Source organism: Leguminivora glycinivorella, chromosome 4 (assembly GCF_023078275.1).
Source record: "Leguminivora glycinivorella isolate SPB_JAAS2020 chromosome 4, LegGlyc_1.1, whole genome shotgun sequence".
NCBI lineage: Eukaryota > Metazoa > Arthropoda > Insecta > Lepidoptera > Tortricidae > Leguminivora > Leguminivora glycinivorella.
In genome coordinates, this window is record NC_062974.1 from 7637824 (window position 1) to 7661566 (window position 23743).

The window sequence follows — 23743 nt, forward strand, 5'->3', positions numbered from 1 at the left end:
CACCCATGATGACTTTTGTGTCAAAGTGACAGTCAGCAATGTTAGATTCCACATTAGTCATTATTTTTGGAATCAGCACCCCTAAAACCTATTTTACGACACCCATGATGACTTTTGTGTCAAAGTGGCAGTCAGCAATGTTAGATTCCACATTGGTCATTATTTTTGGAATCAGCACCCCTAAAACCAATTTTACGACACCCATGACGACTTTTGTGTCAAAGTGACAGTCAGCTATGTCAGATTCCACATTGTTCATTAATTTTGGAATCAGCACCCCCGCAAACCTATTTGACGACACCCATGACGACTTTTGTGTCAAAGTGACAGTCAGCAATGTCAGATTCCACATTGGTCATTAATTTTGGAATCAGCACCCCTAAAACCAATTTTACGACACCCATGACGACTTTTGTGTCAAAGTGACAGTCAGCAATGTCAGATTCCACATTGTTCATTAATTTTGGAATCAGCACCCCCGCAAACCTATTTGACGACACCCATGACGACTTTTGTGTCAAAGTGACAGTCAGCAATGTCAGATTCCACATTGGTCATTAATTTTGGAATCAGCACCCCTAAAACCTATTTTACGACACCCATGACGACTTTTGTGTCAAAGTGACAGTCAGCAATGTCAGATTCCACATTGTTCATTAATTTTGTAATCAGCACCCCGCAAACCTATTTGACGACACCCATGACGACTTTTGTGTCAAAGTGACAGTCAGCAATGTCAGATTCCACATTGGTCATTAATTTTGGAATCAGCACCCCTAAAACCAATTTTACGACACCCATGACGACTTTTGTGTCAAAGTGACAGTCAGCAATGTCAGATTCCACATTGTTCATTAATTTTGGAGCACCCCCGCAAACCTATTTGACGACACCCATGACGACTTTTGTGTCAAAGTGACAGTCAGCAATGTCAGATTCCACATTGGTCATTAATTTTGGAATCAGCACCCCTAAAACCTATTTTACGACACCCATGATGACTTTTGTGTCAAAGTGACAGTCAGCAATGTCAGATTCCAAATCGGTCATTAATTTTTAAATCAGCACACCCGAAAACCTATACTCGTGGTATATGCACTTGAAATGTGAAAGTGAAAATGCTAGAATGACATGTAAACCACGAAGTTGTATAGTCATATTGTTCATTGGTATTGGTGACCACCATCTGGCTCCATCATCAGACCCTGAGCACCACAACGTTACACAACGGTGTCGTAAAATAGGTTTTAGGGGGTGCTGATTCCAAAATTAATGACCAATTTGGAATCTGACATTGCTGACTGTCACTTTGACACAAAAGTCGTCATGGGTGTCGTAAAATAGGTTTTAGGGGGTGCTGATTCCAAAATTAGTGACCAATTTGGAATCTGACATTGCTGACTGTCACTTTGACACATAAGTCATCATGGGTGTCGTCAAATAGGTATCCGGAGGTGTTTGAAAACTAATGACCAATTTGGAATCGGACACTGTTGACTGTCACTTTGACACAAAAGTGATCATGGGTGTCTTCAAATAGGTTTTCATGGGTACTGATCTCAATATTAATGATCAATTTGGAATCTGACATTGCTGACTGTCACTTTGACATAAAAGTCGTTATGGGTGTCGTCAAATAGGTTTCCAGGGGTACTGTGCAATGTCAGGTTCCAAATCGGTCATTACTTTTTAAATCATTTCATTAATTTTGGAATCAGTACCCCTAAAAACTATTTGACTACACCCATGATTCCTTTTGTGTCAAAATGACAATTAGCACTGTGAGATTCCAAAATAGTCGTTAATTTTGGAATCAGCACCCCCGGAAACCTTTTTGACGACACCCATGACGACTTTTGTGTCAAAGTGACAGTCAGCAATGTCAAGATTCCAAATCGGTCATTAATTTTCAAATCAGCACCTCCGGAAACCTATTTGACGACACCCATGATGACTTTTGTGTCAAAGTGACAGTCAGCAATGTTAGATTCCACATTAGTCATTATTTTTGGAATCAGCACCCCTAAAACCTATTTTACGACACCCATGATGACTTTTGTGTCAAAGTGGCAGTCAGCAATGTTAGATTCCACATTGGTCATTATTTTTGGAATCAGCACCCCCTAAAACCAATTTTACGACACCCATGACGACTTTTGTGTCAAAGTGACAGTCAGCTATGTCAGATTCCACATTGTTCATTAATTTTGGAATCAGCACCCCCGCAAACCTATTTGACGACACCCATGACGACTTTTGTGTCAAAGTGACAGTCAGCAATGTCAGATTCCACATTGGTCATTAATTTTGGAATCAGCACCCCCTAAAACCTATTTTACGACACCCATGACGACTTTTGTGTCAAAGTGACAGTCAGCAATGTCAGATTCCACATTGTTCATTAATTTTGGAATCAGCACCCCCGCAAACCTATTTGACGACACCCATGACGACTTTTGTGTCAAAGTGACAGTCAGCAATGTCAGATTCCACATTGGTCATTAATTTTGGAATCAGCACCCCCTAAAACCTATTTTACGACACCCATGACGACTTTTGTGTCAAAGTGACAGTCAGCAATGTCAGATTCCACATTGTTCATTAATTTTGTAATCAGCACCCCCGCAAACCTATTTGACGACACCCATGACGACTTTTGTGTCAAAGTGACAGTCAGCAATGTCAGATTCCACATTGGTCATTAATTTTGGAATCAGCACCCCCTAAAACCAATTTTACGACACCCATGACGACTTTTGTGTCAAAGTGACAGTCAGCAATGTCAGATTCCACATTGTTCATTAATTTTGGAGCACCCCCGCAAACCTATTTGACGACACCCATGACGACTTTTGTGTCAAAGTGACAGTCAGCAATGTCAGATTCCACATTGGTCATTAATTTTGGAATCAGCACCCCCTAAAACCTATTTTACGACACCCATGATGACTTTTGTGTCAAAGTGACAGTCAGCAATGTCAGATTCCAAATCGGTCATTAATTTTTAAATCAGCACACCCGAAAACCTATACTCGTGGTATATGCACTTGAAATGTGAAAGTGAAAATGCTAGAATGACATGTAAACCACGAAGTTGTATAGTCATATTGTTCATTGGTATTGGTGACCACCATCTGGCTCCATCATCAGACCCTGAGCACCACCTTGAAGTAATTAGAATTGTATTTGTCTTATTTTATCATCATATTAATATATACTTTACTCTAATACTTATCATATAACAAAAGCAAATATTTGGGATGGGATCTACTTTTATAATTATTACTTTAATTTTTTAAATAAATTATAACATAATTGATATTATTTCGCGCTATATTCTCGTATTTTCGTACAAAATAATGTTTATTAGAAACCAAAAGTTTATATCGAGATAGTAGATTGTGGTTGTTATCAAAATTCCATAGAAAGGATCAAGATTGTTTTGTCCATTATTGTAGTGCGAGCGAGTGATAAGACGTGCTAGAAAGGGTCGGCATATTGGGCTCGCGCGGCGGGTAAAATACCTAATTTCGCCCGACGCCGAAATGTTATAACGCTCTTAAACAGTCAAATCAATTAAAAGTCAGTGTTCAAAGTAGGTACCAGTTTGTCGAACTCAGACAAAATATGCGCTAGTAGCGAGGAGAGTCGACAGTAATCAAAGTACAAAAGGGGAAAGTGTCTACAGTGACAGGATGCAGAGTTCTTGTTCGTGGACGAGATATCTTTGGTTCTCTTTGGTAACCCTTAGGCGGCATATGTAAACGTTATGTTCTTATGCAACTTCATTCGCCAGGAAGTTCGGATTAGTATTTGTTTACAAGAAAGTCTTTCCTGTTCCAGCGCCCCACGCTTTTACAATCAAATATTATAATTAAAAGCACATAGTTTTTAAACTTCAGCTCACAAATAGAGACAACTTGAACGATCCATAATTTATTTTTGGCTTTTACGTGCATTTATAAAAGCGTGTTTTATAGTGTTTTTTAAACTATTAATTTATTTTATACTTTTTAGTCATTAATAATGAAATACTTTTAACATTTATACATAAATTTATTTCAAGTAGGCGGATTTTACATGCCATTTGTGGCTTAACGTGTACTTATTGCTAATTGCTACTTAATAATAACTAGCGGCTACCTTCTTATTACGGTATTATCATAAAAATGTTTATACCTAGTAAGTTATCCGTAAAAGATAGACAATATAGACATGTGCCATCGCGGACTTTTTGAAGACATTAGAGAGACATACTTTCGCCATACATTGTTTTGAAGCTCTCAGCTAGTGGGATTTTGTTTGACTCGATTAGAAAATATTGTCACATTTCAACTAATTCAAACAAAATTTAAGTATTTCTTTTTTGCCGAACCCCCCTTTATTTGCTCTTAAGGGTCACAGGAAAACCATTACCCAACTTATTTTAAATACAACGTTGATCTTTCTTTTATGCGGGGGCTTCGCCCCCAAGCCCCCTTTGTTTGCTCTTAAAGGTCACAAGAAAACGCTAACCCAACTTATTTTAAATACTACGTTAATCTTCCTTTTATGCGGGGGCTTCGCCCCCCGAGCCCCCTTTTCGTTACTCTTAAGGGTGACAAGAAAACCCTAACCCAACTTATTTTAAATACAACGTTTATCTTTCTTTTATGCGGAAGCCCCCCGAGCACCCCTTTGTTTGCTCTTAAAGGTCACAAGAAAACGCTAACCCAACTTATTCTAAATACTACGTTGATCTTTCTTTCATGCGGGGGGCTTCGCCCCCCGAGCCCCCCTTTTCTTTACTCTTAAGGATCACAAGAAAACCTTAACCCAACTTATTTTAAATACAACGTTGATCTATCTTTTATGCGGGGGGCTTCGCCCCCGAGCCCCCCTTTGTTTGCTCTGAAAGGTCACAAGAAAACGCTAATCCAACTTATTTTAAATACTACGTTAATCTTTCTTTTATGAGGGGGCTTCGCCCCCGAGCCCCCTTTGTTTGCTCTTAAAGGTCACAAGAAAACGCTAACCCAACTTATCTTAAATACTACGTTGATCTTTCTTTCATGCGGGGCTTCGCCCCCGAGCCCCCCTTTGTTTGCTCTGAAAGGTCACAAGAAAACGCTAACCCAACTTATTTTAAATACTACGTTAATCTTTCTTTTATGCGGGGGCTTCGCCCCCGAGCCCCTTTTGTTTGCACTTAAAGGTCACAAGAAAACGCTAGCCCAACTGATCTTAAATACTACGTTGATTTTTCTTTCATGCGAGGGGCTTCGCCCCACGAGCCCCCCTTTGTTTGCTCTTAAAGGTCACAAGAAAACGCTAACCCAACTTGTTCTAAATACTTCGTTGATCTTTCTTTCATTCGAGGGGCTTCGCCCTCCGAGGCCCCCTTTCTTTACTCTTAAGGATCACAAGAAAACTTAACCCAACTTATTTTAAATACAACGTTGATCTTTCTTTTATGCGGGGGGCCTCGCCCCCGAGCCTCCCTTTGTTTGCTCTGAAAGGTCACAAGAAAACGCTATCCCAACTTATTTTAAATACGTTACTCATACGTTAATCTGTATTTTATGCGGGGGGCTTCGCCCCCCGAGCCCCCCTTTGTTTGCTCTGAAAGGTCACAAGAAAACGCTAACCCAACTTATTTTAAATACTACGTTAATCTTTCTTTTATGCGGGGGGCTTTGCCCCCCGAGCCCCCCTTTGTTTGCACTTAAAGGTCACAAGAAAAGGCTAACCCAACTGATCTTAAATACTACGTTGATCTTTCTTTCATGCGGGGGCTTCGCCCCCCGAGCCCCCCTTTGTTTGCTCTTAAAGGTCACAAGAAAACGCTAACCCAACTTATTCTAAATACTTCGTTGATCTTTCTTTCATTCGAGGGGCTTCGCCCCCCGAGGCCCCCTTTTCTTTACTCTTAAGGATCACAAGAAAACTTAACCCAACTTATTTTAAATACAACGTTGATCTTTCTTTTATGCGGGGGGCCTAGCCCCCCGAGCCCCCCTTTGTTTAAGGTCACAAGAAAACGCTATCCCAACTTATTTTAAATACTACGTTAATCTTTATTTTATGCGGGGGGCTTTGCCCCCCGAGCCCCCTTTGTTAGCTCTTAAAGGTCACAAGAAAACGCTAACCCAACTTATCTTAAATACTACGTTGATCTTTTCTTTCATGCGGTGGGCTTCGCCCCCGAGCCCCCTTTGTTTGCTCTGAAAGGTCACAAAAAACGCTATCCCAACTTATTTTAAATACTACGTTAATCTTTCTTTTATGCGGGGGCTTCGCCCCCGAGCCCCCCTTTGTTTGCTCTTAAAGGTCACAAGAAAACGCAAACCCAACTTATCTTAAATACTACGTTGATCTTTCTTTCATGCGGGGGCTTCGCCCCCGAGCCCCCTTTGTTTGCTCTGAAAGGTCACAAGAAAACGCTAACCCAACTTATTTTAAATACTACGTTAATCTTTCTTTTATGCGGGGGGCTTCGCCCCCCGAGCCCCCCTTTGTTTGCACTTAAAGGTCACAAGAAAACGCTAACCCAACTGATCTTAAATACTACGTTGATCTTTCTTTCATGCGGGGGCTTCGCCCCCCGAGCCCCCCTTTGTTTGCTCTTAAAGGTCACAAGAAAACGCTAACCCAACTTATTCTAAATACTTCGTTGATCTTTCTTTCATGCGGGGGCTTCGCCCCCCGAGCCCCCCTTTGTTTGCTCTTAAAGGTCACAAGAAAACGCTAACCCAACTTATTTTAAATACTACGTTAATCTTTCTTTTATGCGGGGGGCTTCGCCCCCCGAGCCCCCTTTGTTTGCACTTAAAGGTCACAAGAAAACGCTAGCCCAACTGATCTTAAATACTACGTTGATCTTTCTTTCATGCGGGGGCTTCGCCCCCCGAGCCCCCCTTTGTTTGCTCTTAAAGGTCACAAGAAAACGCTAACCCAACTTGTTCTAAATACTTCGTTGATCTTTCTTTCATTCGAGGGGCTTGGCCCTCCGAGGCCCCCTTTTCTTTACTCTTAAGGATCACAAGAAAACTTAACCCAACTTATTTTAAATACAACGTTGATCTTTCTTTTATGCGGGGGGCCTCGCCCCCCGAGCCTCCCTTTGTTTGCTCTGAAAGGTCACAAGAAAACGCTATCCCAACTTATTTTAAATACGTTACTCATACGTTAATCTGTATTTTATGCGGGGGCTTCGCCCCCCGAGCCCCCCTTTGTTTGCTCTGAAAGGTCACAAGAAAACGCTAACCCAACTTATTTTAAATACTACGTTAATCTTTCTTTTATGCGGGGGGCTTTGCCCCCCGAGCCCCCCTTTGTTTGCACTTAAAGGTCACAAGAAAAGGCTAACCCAACTGATCTTAAATACTACGTTGATCTTTCTTTCATGCGGGGGGCTTCGCCCCCCGAGCCCCCCTTTGTTTGCTCTTAAAGGTCACAAGAAAACGCTAACCCAACTTATTCTAAATACTTCGTTGATCTTTCTTTCATTCGAGGGGCTTCGCCCCCCGAGGCCCCCTTTTCTTTACTCTTAAGGATCACAAGAAAACTTAACCCAACTTATTTTAAATACAACGTTGATCTTTCTTTTATGCGGGGGGCCTAGCCCCCCGAGCCCCCCTTTGTTTAAGGTCACAAGAAAACGCTATCCCAACTTATTTTAAATACTACGTTAATCTTTATTTTATGCGGGGGGCTTTGCCCCCCGAGCCCCCCTTTGTTAGCTCTTAAAGGTCACAAGAAAACGCTAACCCAACTTATCTTAAATACTACGTTGATCTTTCTTTCATGCGGTGGGCTTCGCCCCCCGAGCCCCCCTTTGTTTGCTCTGAAAGGTCACAAAAAAACGCTATCCCAACTTATTTTAAATACTACGTTAATCTTTCTTTTATGCGGGGCTTCGCCCCCGAGCCCCCCTTTGTTTGCTCTTAAAGGTCACAAGAAAACGCAAACCCAACTTATCTTAAATACTACGTTGATCTTTCTTTCATGCGGGGGGCTTCGCCCCCCGAGCCCCCCTTTGTTTGCTCTGAAAGGTCACAAGAAAACGCTAACCCAACTTATTTTAAATACTACGTTAATCTTTCTTTTATGCGGGGGGCTTCGCCCCCCGAGCCCCCCTTTGTTTGCACTTAAAGGTCACAAGAAAACGCTAACCCAACTGATCTTAAATACTACGTTGATCTTTCTTTCATGCGGGGGCTTCGCCCCCGAGCCCCCTTTGTTTGCTCTTAAAGGTCACAAGAAAACGCTAACCCAACTTATTCTAAATACTTCGTTGATCTTTCTTTCATTCGAGGGGCTTCGCCCCCGAGGCCCCTTTTCTTTACTCTTAAGGATCACAAGAAAACTTAACCCAACTTATTTTAAATACAACGTTGATCTTTCTTTTATGCGGGGGGCCTCGCCCCCCGAGCCCCCCTTTGTTTGCTCTTAAAGGTCACAAGAAAACGCTAACCCAACTTATCTTAAATACTACGTTGATCTTTCTTTCATGCGGTGGGCTTCGCCCCCCGAGCCCCCCTTTGTTTGCTCTGAAAGGTCACAAGAAAACGCTATCCCAACTTATTTTAAATACTAGGTTAATCTTTCTTTTATGCGGGGGCTTCGCCCCCGAGCCCCCCCTTTGTTTGCTCTTAAAGGTCACAAGAAAACGCTAACCCAACTTATCTTAAATACTACGTTGATCTTTCTTTCATGCGGGGGGCTTCGCCCCCGAACCCCCCTTTGTTCGCTCTGAAAGGTCACAAGAAATCGCAATCCCAACTTATTTTAAATACTACGTTAATCTTTCTTTTATGCGGGGGGCTTCGCCCCCCGAGCCCCCCTTTGTTTGCTCTTAAAGATCACAAGAAAACGCTAACTCAACTTATCTTAAATACTACGTTGATCTTTCTTTCATGCGGGGGGCTTCGCCCCCCGAGCCCCCCTTTGTTTGCTCTGAAAGGTCACAAGAAAACGCTAACCCAACTTTTTTTAAATACTACGTTGATCTTTCTTTCATGCTTCCCCCCTCGAGCCCCCCCTTCCCCCCTTTTTCTGTTCTTATCTTCCGGCACCATCATCAGGCCTTGAAACCTAATCGTAGTCATAGTTCATTACAAGACTTTTCTAAGAAGCCCAAAAACAGCTATGATACGATGTTCCATCATGTAGTTCCAGTTCATATCTTCCGGCTCCATCATCAGACCTTGAAACTTAATCGTAGTCAAAGTTCATTACAAGACTTTTCTAAGAAGCCCAAAAACAGCTATGATACAATGTTCCATCATGTAGTTCCAGTTCATATCTTCCGGCTCCATCATCAGACCTTGAAACCTAATCGTAGTCAAAGTTCATTACAAGACTTTTCTAAGAAGCCCAAAAACAGCTATGACACGATGTTCCATCATGTAGTTCCAGCTCATATCTTCCGGCTCCATCATCGGACCTTGAAACCTAATTGTAGTCAAAGTTCATTACAAGACTTTCCTAAGAAGCCCAAAAACAGCTATGATACGATGTTCCATCATGTAGTTCCAGTTCATATCTTCCGGCTCCATCATCAGACCTTGAAACCTAATCGTAGTCAAAGTTCATTACAAGACTTTTCTAAGAAACCCAAAAACAGCTATGATACGATGTTCCATCATGTAGTTCCAGTTCATATCTTCCGACTCCATCATCAGATCAGCTCAACAGTACCATATCATTGTATTGTCATCGGAACTACATATAGCTGCCAATTTTCATTACGCTACGATCCTTGGAAGATGGTTAAATTAGCCTCCGCAGATTCCATTACATAGTTAGTTACATACACGACGACCTAATAAAAGCGTGTTAAAAAGTTAAGTACGGTACAAGAAATTTCATTATTCCCTTGGGAGAACGATTTTTCTATAACTCACGCTCCGCCTGCGCGCAATAGCACATTTAAAGTGCGGGTGTGATGAAAAAGGTATTTCGTTTTAAAGGCAATAAAAATACAATTTATGATTCCGCATGCACAAAAACATCAATATCTTATACTATTAAACGAGCAATTCTTGAATATTTATTTATTTATTTATTTATTTATATATACCGACGATCTCGGAAACCGCTCTAACGATTTCGCTGAAATTTGTTTTGTGGGGGTTTTCGGGGGTGAAAAATCGATCTAGCGTAGCCTTAGATCCCGGAAAACGCGAATTTTCGAGTTTTCATGAGTTTTTCTTTCGCATTTGTAAACGTAAAATATGGTCCTTAGTTTCGCCGCGCGCGCATCGATTCCGCTTAGCTCAGTCGCACGAGGTCGGTCTAATGTACGCAGATAGATCGTAGGTGTCAGGGTTTCGAATCCCGGCCAGAAATTAAGTTTTTGTTTTTTGTCTTTTTTTTTGTTTTTGTATTTATAAGAGTTTTTTTTTATCTAAAGACGTGATATATTAAAATAGAACCGAGCGAAGCTCGGTCGCCCAGATATTGCAAATTAATACATGTATAAAATGTGAAAAAGCAATAGAGGAATATGCACGTGGGGTTACGTAAAATTTTTCGTAATTTAATAGTTAAATTTAATTTTCAAAAAGTGGCTTTTTTCCTGCCACAAATTCTCAAAACGCGATGTGACGTCATGATACACTTGACGTCTTTTGTCAACACTGTCAACTGGTTGTAAAAGAAGGTCGTCAAGCTCTGTGATGATCATTTGTACTGTGTGCGTGTAGATACTATCTTGTAAGTGCCAAGTGCCAATAATTCTTTCTCGAGAAATAATAATTCTTTCTCGAGAAAAGAATAATTATTTCTCGAGAAAAAATAATTCTTTCTCGCTCTCACTCGTGTATACGGTGCGGCCGACCAGGCATAAACTAATTCTATTATCTTTGCTACCAGACGTGGGACGTCAAATTACCAATAGATCGAACGCGTCAAAATGACTGTGTTTACAGTTTTACACTGTCCGTGAATTGGTGGAAAGTGGTATATTTTGGATGTGTTTTATTTTTTAGTGATGTAATAGCTAGTAGAATTGTATTTAATAAAAATATCGTGCATATACCCTATTTAATTAGGAGTTGCAACGTGTCGGCTACTTACTAAAGCCAAACATTACATACATTTTCCCAGACGTTCTAGTTATCGAGTATCGTTTTATAAGCTAATGGTAGCTATACTGTTACTCAAGTTCATCTGTTATCGTTTTCATTTGTTAAAATGTGTGCCAAAATAAGTATAAAACTATTATTGCCAGCATGGCTGAAATATTATTAATTAGCGCGATAGTATCTCACCGAGACATGTCAGACGTCTTTTTATAATTGTACCTATATGACATATGGTACATAGCCGAATGGCACAAACGCTCACGAAATGCTCACGAAACGAAACGCTCGTTGATATCTATCTCTATCGCTCTTGCGTATTCGCGCGACAGAGCCTGACTACCTTTCGTGGCGTTTCGTTTTTGTTTCGCGTCGTAGAAATGCCATTCGGCTACGGCACAAGCACGGATATATCGCGGCGAGATAATCTCGCGGCAATCGCGTGCTAGCCCTGCAGAACCTTCCCCATAAAATGTGTTCGCGTCTGCGTTGCGACGATAATGTCCACTTTGTCGTGCGTCGCATGACCAACATAATAGTTTTCGCAACGTTGTCTATACTTACATACAGTCTGAAGATCAAGAGGCAGAGATAAACTGATGTTCAAGATTCATTGTGAGTGTTTAGACAATGTCGAGTTAAATAATTTAAAGAAAAATCTTAATGTTTGTAACAATAATTACACAATGATTACCCGGGGCCCTCAGCAAATTACTTATTAGGTAGGTAGTTTGTTAAAAATTTGTAAAAAACAGTTATCTATGCTGTTGCTATTGTTGCTAATCGTACATTTACGAGTAATTCTTATCCACACTTTGTAAGAAAAGAAAATAACTAAGTACACTGACAACAAGAATTTATTTACAAATACTACCTATAGATTGAAATTTAAACTTCCAAGGAATATATGAATATAATTTCAAGAAAATATGTCGCTCAATGGTGTATTTATGTAGGTAAATAACTTAGTATAAAATTCAGAGAACTGGGTGAGAGTGGGGAAATATATGTTCATGTAAATAAAATGAATAAAAACTAATAAAGGTTTTCACAGAAATTCATAACCGTACAATACAAATAAAACTTTGTCTCGCTGGCGAATTAGCTCTTCCACGTCCTCAGTTCCCCGCGGCACTATTTCTCGCAACTGCACCAAAGACGGACATTAAACTTGCATTAACGCTCGGAGTTTTATTGAAACTTTTAATTTTGCATTCGTTCGGCGGCCGCGCGAAGTTTGCCGTGCGATTTAAGATCTTTATTCGATTCAGCATATTTTTTCTGGAATATTGCATAAGCTTCATCAAGTTCTTCGATGTTTTATCATAAATTTAAATACATTAAAACGTTTCTTTTATTTTCATAAATATCGTAACTTGAAAAATGTATTCTAAAGCTTTTAGGAGGTAATTGTGCCATTTTAACATGTAAAATATTCATAAGAAAATCCATATTATTTATTATGAATTATTATTATAAATGGGAAAGTGTGTGTGTCTGTTTGCTTGTCTGTCTTTCACGGCAAAACGGAGCGAGAATTAGCGTATTTTTTTAAGTGGAGATAGTTGAAGGGAAGGAGAGTGACATAGGTTACTTTTTGTCTCTTTCTGACCCCCTACTTCGATAAAATGGAGGGTGAATATTTGTATGAAACATTCCGCAATTTTAGAATTTAACGCGAGCGAAGTCGCGGGCAAAAGCTAGTACTTTATGTTATAGGTACAGTCAGAATTGAATGACAATGGCACCAAATATATCGTAATACACATATAAAGATGCATTCCGATTATTCGATACTGACTGTAACTACTTTAACGCTTGAATGATACGGAGGTACTTAATTTACCTTTATTTAAGTTTTAACGGTATACTTGCAAAGGACTCTTATGTGAATCAAGTCTACCATGAATTTCATTCAAAGCATACATACATAGTCGTTCTATTAGGTATTTATCCACAATTCATCATCATCAAGAATCAACAGACAATTACTTAAGACAAACATTTATCCTGGTAACAATGTTATTTGCTTAGAGCTACATAACTCTGTAGGGGAATAACAGAATATCCAGTCGGGTGATTTTAATACGGGTCCAATCGAAACAACCCTCGTCAACAATATCACTATTATAATTCAACCCATCTTTCGTTATGAGGCGCTAAGATATAGCGCAAGTTTGATTATTGAGACAATCATTTGGCATGTGGATATGGTTAGGATAAGATATCGAGAAGCAAGGGCTAGCACATGATTGTAACGGCTACCTAAATAATAGTCTATCTCGTGGCGACATAATGTTGCGACAATCATGTGCTCAGCCCCTTTAGCACTACTTGCCTTGTCGCGCGCGAGTCCATACATCAAGCGCGACTTCAAGTATGGACTCGCGCGCGACAAGACAAGTTGTGCTACTGCTATTCGGACAACTAATGTCACACTGATGTTTGATGTATTTTGTACTGAGGCCAATGTATGTATCTCGCTGTCTGAGTAGTCACAACGCAAGCCTTCTTGAGCTTACCATGGGACTCTGTCAATATCTGTAAAAATGTCCTACAATATTTATTATTATTTATTTAGGTACTATTTATTTAATAAGTATGAGATGAGCTTCAAAATCGAAATATGGAAAAGTCAAGTTTGACACATAGTTCAGAGATCGCTTGCACATACCTACAGGGTGTAAACCTAATACGGGCGAACCTCTTAACGGTGGTGAGTACATATGACATAAAAAATGGAATTAGATAACTCTTACTTAAAATTGAAATATTTTTTTTATCCATACAAATTAATTCGGCCCGCAACGTAATGCAAACACACTCGCGTTTAACGCTCGTTGATAGTTGTCATTGATTGTCATCGCAACAACGTTTACAGTACATTGCTGCTGGGATTTTTTTCAAAAATTCATTATGGGGTGAAAATTAAGAGTAACTCAAAAACACCTCTTAATTAATGATAACAATATTGAATTATATGCCTGGTTTCATTTATAGCCCTTATTAGGTTTACGCGCTGTATATACCTCATATAATATCGCTTATCAGCTTAATTTTCTAAACTAAAACCATACTTTAAACAATTTGTCGCTAAGGAAATGGTAGGAAGGTACCTACCTATTCACAATTTTTTTACCATGTTACTGCATATGTATTTATGAATAAAAATAAACAATAGCCCTTTTGCTTCGAAATGCAAGTAATTGAACAGCGATGCATACATATATTGAGCTAGATAAACTTGTGTTCGAGCATGTAATTAGTGTAATACCTACTTCGAAATTAACAGTAGGCAAAAATAAATAAACGATGAGAGTAAATATCCATTAAAATTATTGGGATAGTTGAGTTTGCAATCAAGCGTAGGTATATTAATTTGAAATTATCAATTAGTATTAATACACATTCAGTAGGTATGAATATCGATAAATATTTATTGCCCCAAGTCTGCATTTTTACCGTAGTTCGATCTACCTTGTCCGATGCCCCCATGCTGCCTTTAGAAGTACTTATATTGAAATTGAAACTTTATTGCCACAGAAACGGATTAACAAGATTAACAAATTAGCAAGTAGGTACAGAAAACTTAACTTAATAAAATCTAAATACTAAAGTAGGCAAGTATATTTGACGAGGTTATCTGTAATTATATTTGACGCAAAAACTGAGATCTTCAATATTTTTGTCTTTACGAAGTAAAGTAAGTAAGGAAACAAATATTGTACAAGAAAAGAATACAGCACGTAATACTTAAAATGAAAACTTTCAGTACAAAGGCGAACTTATCCCTTTAAGGGATCTCTTCCAGTTAACCTTTTGAGCATTTGAGGGAGAGTTTGAGACGGTAGACAATTAGACATCCACATAATACAAAAACGGCGAAGTAATACGTAAGGAGTCACTAATTTTTACAGTCTTGTGTAGCATATACTACTATTGCAGACTATGCATGGGAACCTTAATCTTAATCGATCAATCTGTATTAACATGGCATTTTAATCCCATTGTATGTAGCCACATCCATCGAGGCATGATACCTCTGTAAGTCTCCCTATTAATTAAGACATACATGCTATTGATAAGATAAGCCATACACATCCGATTATATGAGACACAACACACCTGAATACATGTTCTAATAATTACTCAAACTGGATTACAGAACAAACAATGACATTAATTACGTCTAGGGGATTTAAGTTCTAAGTGTATATTAGTTCACAAGCTTATTAATGCTCGGTGGAACACGATAGGTCATTTAAACGTTTGTGTTTGCAATTATATTACCGGATTAATAACCTTAATTGTATCTATTAACTTGCATAAACAATAAGGGACTGTGAAATAAGCAGAGTCACAAGTATCTCATACTCGTACTTATTTACTATAGATCTATCAGATAACCCACCTTTATTATTGGACACATCACACTAAGTAACTTTTACAAAGTCACACCAACATATTTTAATTTTATGAAGTCAATGACCCATAAAATTTTAATCACGCGTTGACTCTGTAAATTATTAAAATGGCAGTAAGTATCTAATTCAAGAGAACCGAACCGAAGCGGCATATCCCCAAAACAAAAGCAATCTACAAAGCGTGTAAATAAAACTCGGTCAATTCCTCCGCGACAAAGGAGCCAAATTGAAATTGAACATTTCTAATTACTCATTAAGTGTCCCGTAATCGAAAAAGAAAGGAAACCTCCCCGAAATGAAACGTTAATCGAATTTCTGGCGAGAATTAGAGCTCACAAAGAAATCGCTCGTTTCTGCCCGGCCTGTCTAGCCAATATTACAATCGTTACGCTACATGGCGATCAAAACACAGTCTGGCTTTGTTTCCGCTACAGAAAAGCGATAGCGAGAGCGAGCTACGAATCGCTTACGATGCGTAAGCGATTATGACTCTTGGAAGAATTAGAACTCATAAAGAAATCGCTTGTTTCTGCCCGGGACAGCTTTGTCGCCGTCGTAAAAATCCTCTATTTTCGCCGCTTCACCCTTGCTCGCCGACAATAATTCGCGTCTTGGCGGGAATTTAATCCTGGCTGCTTTGGGAAATCGTGCAATCAGCTTACACATTTTTCTAGAGAAATAGATTACTTGTAGTTTTAGTCTAAGCGATGCTAGTTTCATGCTTATTTCTTTTAACTGAGAACAATTATTTTTACACTTTGGACGAAATTCCCGGACTTAACAATATAATAAAATTCCACATCGTAGTAATAAACAAGTGGTGAACTATGAAGATAAACTCTAAGTATAAATAGCATGTGAAACAATAATAAATTGAGGAATATTTTAAGTATTATGTTTTAATTAACTACAGCGAAATTCTAAAATTCAATAAGTAGGTACATTAAGTTTTTAGTACAAACGAAGTCTCCGTTATACTGACCAAAAGAATTGTGTTCACAAAGTCAGCGCGAACTGGCAACACTCCAGAACAACCGTGGAAGGCGTTTTACGGCGATCCGATCTACTCGACACCGAATCTAAATCAATTTGTGCTGCGCTCAGATCTAATCATTTCTACTTTTACTCTAGAAATTATGAAAGCTAAGAACTGAAGGGATTCTTTGAGATATAAAATTACTTACTAGCAATGGGGATCCTATTTCAAATCAGGCTTTGAACTTCAAGTAAATTCATAATCAATTCCATTTTCGGAGAGTAGATATGTCTAATCAGTATTGATATTCAATTTACTTACGTCGTTGCTGTTTATACAATAAAGGTTATACAACATATTAATTAAAATTTATATTAACAATTTAAAGCAATAAATGCAATCTAAAAACATGTAAAAAAGTTCACTAATTAATTGTAAGGTACAGCAGGGCAAATCTCGACTGGAAGGAAAATGTAACCAGTCCATTTTTTCCATGTTTGCAATGTTTGCATTATTAAATATATGGTAGGCGTGTTCAGTGGATACATTATGTAGAATCCAACATCATAGTGTAAAAACCGGCCAAGAGCGTGTCGGGCCACGCTCAGTGTAGGGTTCCGTAGTTTTCCGTATTTTTCTCCAAAACTACTAAACCTATCAACTTCAAAACAATTTTCCTAGAAAGTCTTTATAAAGTTCTACTTTCGTGATTTTTTTCATAATTTTTAAACATATGGTTCAAAAATTAGAGGGGGGGGACGCAGTTTTTTTCCTTTAGGAGCGATTATTTCCGAAAATATTAATATTATCAAAAAACAATTTTAATAAACCCTTATTTATTTTTAAATACCTATCCAACAATATATCACACGTTGGGGTTGGAATGAAAAAAAAAATCAGCCCCCACTTTACATGTAGGGGGGGTACCCTAATAAAACATTTTTTTCCATTTTTTATTTTTGCACTTTGTTGGCGTGAATGATATACATATTGGTACCAAATTTCAGCTTTCTAGTGCTAACGGTTACTGAGATTATCCGCGGACGGACGGACGGACGGACGGACGGACAGACAGACATGGCGAAACTATAAGGGTTCCTAGTTGACTAAGGAACCCTAAAAATGGAAAAAATGGACCAGTTACAATTGCCCCGCAGTCGAGATACGAAACGTATTATCGAATCTCATTTAAATGATTTTACCAAATATGAGAAACGCTTTGTTGTCTTGTTCCAACTTATTATTAAATTGAATTTAGTATTCTCTAATGGAATTAAAGAAATATGATTTCGCATTCCAAGCAAATACTTTGATAATAACGAAGTTATAATAAAATGTTTCAATGTTTAGTAAACGTAATTGGAAAGGCTCGACTGCGATCCAATTTAAACTTGATATAGAATTATTTGAAGAAGTTTGCGCCACAAATTCGATCGAATTAAATCTCTTTCGGGAACTGTATCGTCATAGACGTTGACAGCGACGTGCAGTCAAGGTCTGTTTAAATTGTAAGAAATTAATGGGTCTAACAGATTTCGTCACTTTTCTGTGGACTACGTTATTCTTATTTGAGTCTCAAAGGCTGAAAAAATGTCTCCCGCTAGTAAGAATAAAACCTAAATATTTGCTTTACATCCTGAAGTTTTGTCATGTCCACAGAAGAAAATATAACAATACAATTATATTAACAATACAATTATATTAACAATATAAAATGTGACCTAGACAATTTTTAGAACAAAACAAATTAACTAAGAAGCAACAGACGGCAGCTATTATCGATTAAAAGTATCGGACCTGCTTTACGACCATCAATCTGTAGGTTTCCTTTGTTTCCGAATCATATTACTCTAAACTAGTTGGCTGCTATGCAATATTCAGCTAGTTTCCACAGGCCAATTCGAACTTACACTGATGTCATAAGGACATTTGAAGGATGTATTATAAATCGGATATCATGCATTTCGCTCGTGCCTGATTGGCGTGGCGCGATCGAGACGCACGATGTCTGAATGACATCTTTCGGATATCGTTTTGATATCGTACGGTTGAATTGGCTTGCGTATGTCCGCGGAACTATTGCTCGAACTAGTAATAGAAACGGAAACTCGTGCAATCACTTGTGTGTTGAGCGACATGATTTGAAGCTTGGTTGATATGCATTGCGCTCATCAGAACTTGCTGCGTATTATGACATATGCGGTTGACCGGTTGTTATTGAGTTCATTCCATTAATTCATGAGTTAATTAAATATTTAGATTTTGAAATAGCCGTATTTGAACAATACTTCTTCTAAGATGTGAAATAGATCTCGCTGCGATATGATATATTATGCAAAATTAAATCAAATCAAAAAATCTAATCATATGTAGTCCACGATTAGTTGGTAACGATTTTAACAGCTTCTTCTTATTTAAAATCCTTGCACAGGTCGGGCTATCGTAATATTAAACTTATGGCCTGACTCTACACATCTATATAAGTTTAGTGTCAAAAGTGACGTTTTAAAGAAACACAAAAACATTACGAGGTTCGGCATGTCAATTCAGCAGTGTTCCTTGTAACATTTTGAATCAGGGAGGGGCTCAAACCGCCATTTTATTATTACAAATTCACAAATACTCGTATATCTGTGATTCTTGCTATTAGGTTGCGTAACTCAGCATGAAATCAGTTTTCCGGAGTATGATCTGTAGTTTGGTTCAACGAACGAAACGATTAACGTTGTCACATGTCTCCTCACATCCATAAATGTGACTTAGAGTTCAATTTACTCAGAAACCTTTGGAAAACATAAAATAGGATAGGTATGTAGGCGTGAAAAGGGAAATGGAGCGGGACACTGACTGTCCAGGTAAACAAAATATCGCGGGAACTATTTTCAACTGAAAGCTGCTGACAGGATAGTGTGTACGTGTAGTGACTGACGGACAGCTCGAAAACATGAAAAGGTCTATTCTCCATGAGACGCTACGTGAGCCTCTGCCGATATGTGCGTCAGAGATACCCCGTGAAGGGCACGCGTACCGGCGCGGACATCGCGCATGTTAGCACCTCTCGACCCGCACTTCTTGCTACTCTTCCCAAAACTCCTCAGTTTATCTATATTTAGTTACTCACCAGCCTCCGCCGACACGTGCGTCAGCGGTACCCCGTCGCGGTACCAGCGTGTGACCGTGACGTGGGCGCGCACCGGCACAGACGCCGCGCAGGTTAGGACCGCAGCGCCGCCGGTCACGCCGTGCGTCGCTTGCACGCGTACTTCCCAGGATTCGTCCATCACTGTAACAAATGTGTACAACTCATATAACATAATACTTTAAGTACATGGTTTTGTTCATTTTTTGTGTACATATTTACCAATGTACATACTAAGAATACTAAGATTATTCATATTATGCTGCTTTGATTAGGTGCTTTCATTTTGACAGATGTGAATTGATATATTTCGCCTGTTTCCCTTTAGCCAAGAATGCTTTAGAGAGCTCGAAAAGTCAGAATGTCTAAGTTTCTTATATCATTAGGTAACTATTTGATTTGAGGTCTTCTCTCGCTACATAACCATTAGAAGAAATGATCTCTAATCTTTTTGAGTCTTTTGACCTAATTGACCATCGGTTTGGTCAAATATTGAGACGCAAGCCTTACGTAACAATGACTATACTCCCAGCAGTCCCGCAGTATTGCAACAGTGACGCAACATCGTTAGCGTGTCACTGTCCCGAAACACGTCACGTGACGAGTGACCTGATTATCGGGATCTGGGCTGGGGCACTGCCTGGTTTACAATATAAAAGTAACAGTGCTTCAGCGAAAGTAAATCGGGAAAGTAATAGTTTTAAGAAAGAACGCGTTACATAATATAAGTAGGCAATTAGGTATAAAAATTGCCTAACATTTGAGTAAATTTTTCGTATAAAATATTTCAAATATTCCACATAGGTAATAGGTTTTTCTAGATATGTTGGCTGAAATCATTTTTAATTGCGTACGAAATCGGTCAATATTTAATTGGGCATATGGCTTACTGAGATATACGTTGTCTCTCTCAAACTTCGGAATGACGTGCACTTGTGACGTGTGTGTAATAGGTACTTAACACAGCTAAAAGGAGTGTAAGTACAAGTTACGGTGACCGCTTTCCATCAGGCGGACCGTATGCTTGTTTGCCATCGACGTAGTATAAAAAAAATTGTATGCGCCACATAATGTAAAATTCAGTCAACGTTTTTTTTTTCAAGAGAATCAGGGTTCTCAGCACCATTCCTTCTGACGAACGAACAACACACAATCATTTCTCACAATTCCCAGTGGCCAGGTGCATGACCTGTGAAAAAAGTCCAACTTTAATCAGGTGAAAGGTGACAGTGTGGATATAATGAAATCCACCGCGCCATGAATAATAAGCGGTCGGACTCTGATTTCCCCTGTTGCCGATGGCCGAAACGGATGGCTAGGGTGCCGTAAAATACAAGTAATAGCGGTAGGTAAATGTTAATACTTAAATCTTCAAAACCTAGACATGACGTGCTCGTATACTGATGTCTGATTGTCAACATTGAAGTCGGGAGTCAACAGAAATCGAGAGAAATGAACGCGAGAATTATAGCTAACTACCTAAGTGCCTATCCTATCCTAGACAAGATAACAATCGCTTGAGCTATGCAAACGAAACACTTTGTAAGGTACAGCGGGGCAAATCTCGACGGGGCAATTGTAACTGATCCATTTCCATTATTACACTACGATGTTAAGTTCTACATGTATCCACTGAACACGCCTACCATATAATTATAACCGGTGGACACTCTATTTAATAATGCAAACATTGTAAAAAGTGGAAAAAATGGACCAGTTACATTTGCCCCCCAGTCAAAATTTGCCCCGCTGTACTTTACCTCTCTTTTGTATCACTTTGATATCAGTGCTCGACCCAAATTGGTTTGTGAGGTTAAATTAGAAGAGCTTTACTAAAACTAACAGGTCAAGTTCAAGTTCAAGTTCTTTATTTGCATATGGTCGAACATCTGAAGGTATGTGTGACTCTTTGTTATAAAAACACAATTTCTGGCTACTGTAGTGAATAAATATACAATACCGTACGGTCTTCTCTAGGTACATAAAAACGCAATATTTTTACTACGCAATATTTTATTTCACTCGTTCAGCGCTTCATTTTATACCACATCATAAGTGCATTTTTTATCGTTACGGCAGTTAAAATTAATGTTGTTCTTAGAGTTGGGTCGGTGTCTAGACGGCTGGTTAATGATTTCATAAATATAACGCTGTAAGAAGGATAAATTGAAGCATAAACTGGTAATATTTGCGGTCATAGCAGTTCAGTTAGCTGTGTAGATTACTGTGGATGTACCAAGAAGTTATAAATAATTACTTGAGAAACCTTATTGGCTTTAAGTTTAAACGTCTGCTAAGTGTTCAAATTATCAAAATTACGGTGACCGCTTTCCATCAGGCGGGCCGTATACCTGTTTGCCACCGACGTGGTATAAAAAAAAAAAGATTAATCGAAAAAAAAACTGTCCATTCAGAACAACTCAGTTAAAAGACTGTGAAAAAATCTTTAAAATCGAGGTTCCGCTTTTGACTGTTTCCTCCTTCAAAACTTAATCAATCGTAACGAAATTGGAGAATCTGAATAACAATGAAATAATATGTGTCGGACCGTTTAGTTTTTTTGGCTAGTAATTGTTTACGAATTTAGAATGCCACACCTTTTTTTGCGCCATAATCAATAAGGCCGTTTTTTGGAAATTTTTCATGGGCTCTAGCGTCTTTAAAAATAAGAATATCAAAAAAATCATTGAGTTGAAAAAAGTGTTGAAAAAATCATTGCTCTATCTTAAAAAACCAGGGTGGAAATATTTAGTCGAGAGCGTTCGTATGCAGAATTGACCCCTCCTGTATCGTCTTAAGGAATTAAGGGGTTAAAGGAAAATAAAATTGTGATATTACAGTTACAGGTTGAATCGCCCACACCACCATTGAACCCGTATTCCACAGTCGACTTCTACGACACCCATGGGAGGAAAGGGGATGGTGATATTCTTACCTGTCATCACACGGAATACGGTCTGATGTCTGGTCTGGTTTGACGACCGGTCTGGCTCAGTCGGTACTGTCGGTAGTGACCCTGCCTGCTACGGTCCTAAGGTAAGGGCATTTATTTGTGTGATGAGCACAGATATTTGTTTCTGAGTCATGGATGTTTTCTATGTATGTATCTATATCGTCGCTTAGCACCCATAGTACAAGCTTTGCTTAGTTTGGGGCTAAGTTGATCTCTGTAAGATGTCCCCAATATTTATTTATTTATATTTATTTAATACAAAATTGTCGTTATATAAACATTATACTACCTACGTATAATTAATTGTTTTGCTCTAATGTAAAGTTTTTGTCAGTTATTATATCACTTTAGTTACTATTGTCCTCAGTACTCCACACAAAAACTTTTCTTCGTGTGTAACTCCGTTCCTGGATAAAGTAATAAAGTTCGGTCTTCCTCAGAACTGTCCTTTACAGAATGTTGTTCACTCAAACGTAACTAATACGGCTAAAGTCCACTATTCAGTAATAATGAAGCGTAATAGACTTCTATACAGGATGTGGATTCCATACGGGCGAATAATGTATGCAGTTATGGTATAAGCTGATTATACGAATCGTATAGAATAATCATTTTTAGGCTTTGATTTGTTTCCATAGTTGCGTATAGATGGCAGCACCAGCCTCTAGCTATATCCTAAACCTGTAAAGGTTTCGTATAGGAGGTGCAAGCATGTACTGCTTGCACTTAGAGCTGGTCAAAGACGCCTAGTCTTACAAAGATGTCATATAGAAGTGAAATTTAGACGACTTCCGCTGTGACGGGGTGGCCTAGGGGTTCATGGCGTTAGCCCGGATTGCTAAAGACGCTGGTTCGAATCCGGCCTTCGCCACTGGTAGTGTCCGTCATTTTTTCTTTAATATATGATATCTTATTTCGGTTTTTAATAATCATTTTGTTAAAATGTGTTATTAATTTAGAGTAATACATTTTTGAAATCTGACCAAGCGGTAATGTACGCCGTCCAACTCAATTTGATATGACATAAATGACATGTCGTAATGACATTTAGGTAGGTAGGCTAATTGATGTGGACGTTATACAACCTGTTTTTATTTAATTCCGTTAACTTTAAGGGAAGGTTCTTTATATCAAATACATTTAATTTATCTAAGAAACTAGCGTCTTATCTCTTACGGATATTGA

General features: G+C 38.7%; 1 protein-coding gene across 1 annotated transcript in view; it reads right to left on the minus strand.

Annotated features, from left to right (window-relative positions):
- LOC125225176 (Down syndrome cell adhesion molecule-like protein Dscam2) overlaps positions 1-23743 on the minus strand; it is a 163797-nt gene that overhangs the window by 12360 nt on the left and 127694 nt on the right. The window contains exon 4 of the mRNA XM_048128757.1: positions 19588-19749. Coding sequence (XP_047984714.1) covers positions 19588-19749 — 162 coding nt within the window. The remainder of the gene's footprint in view (positions 1-19587; positions 19750-23743) is intronic.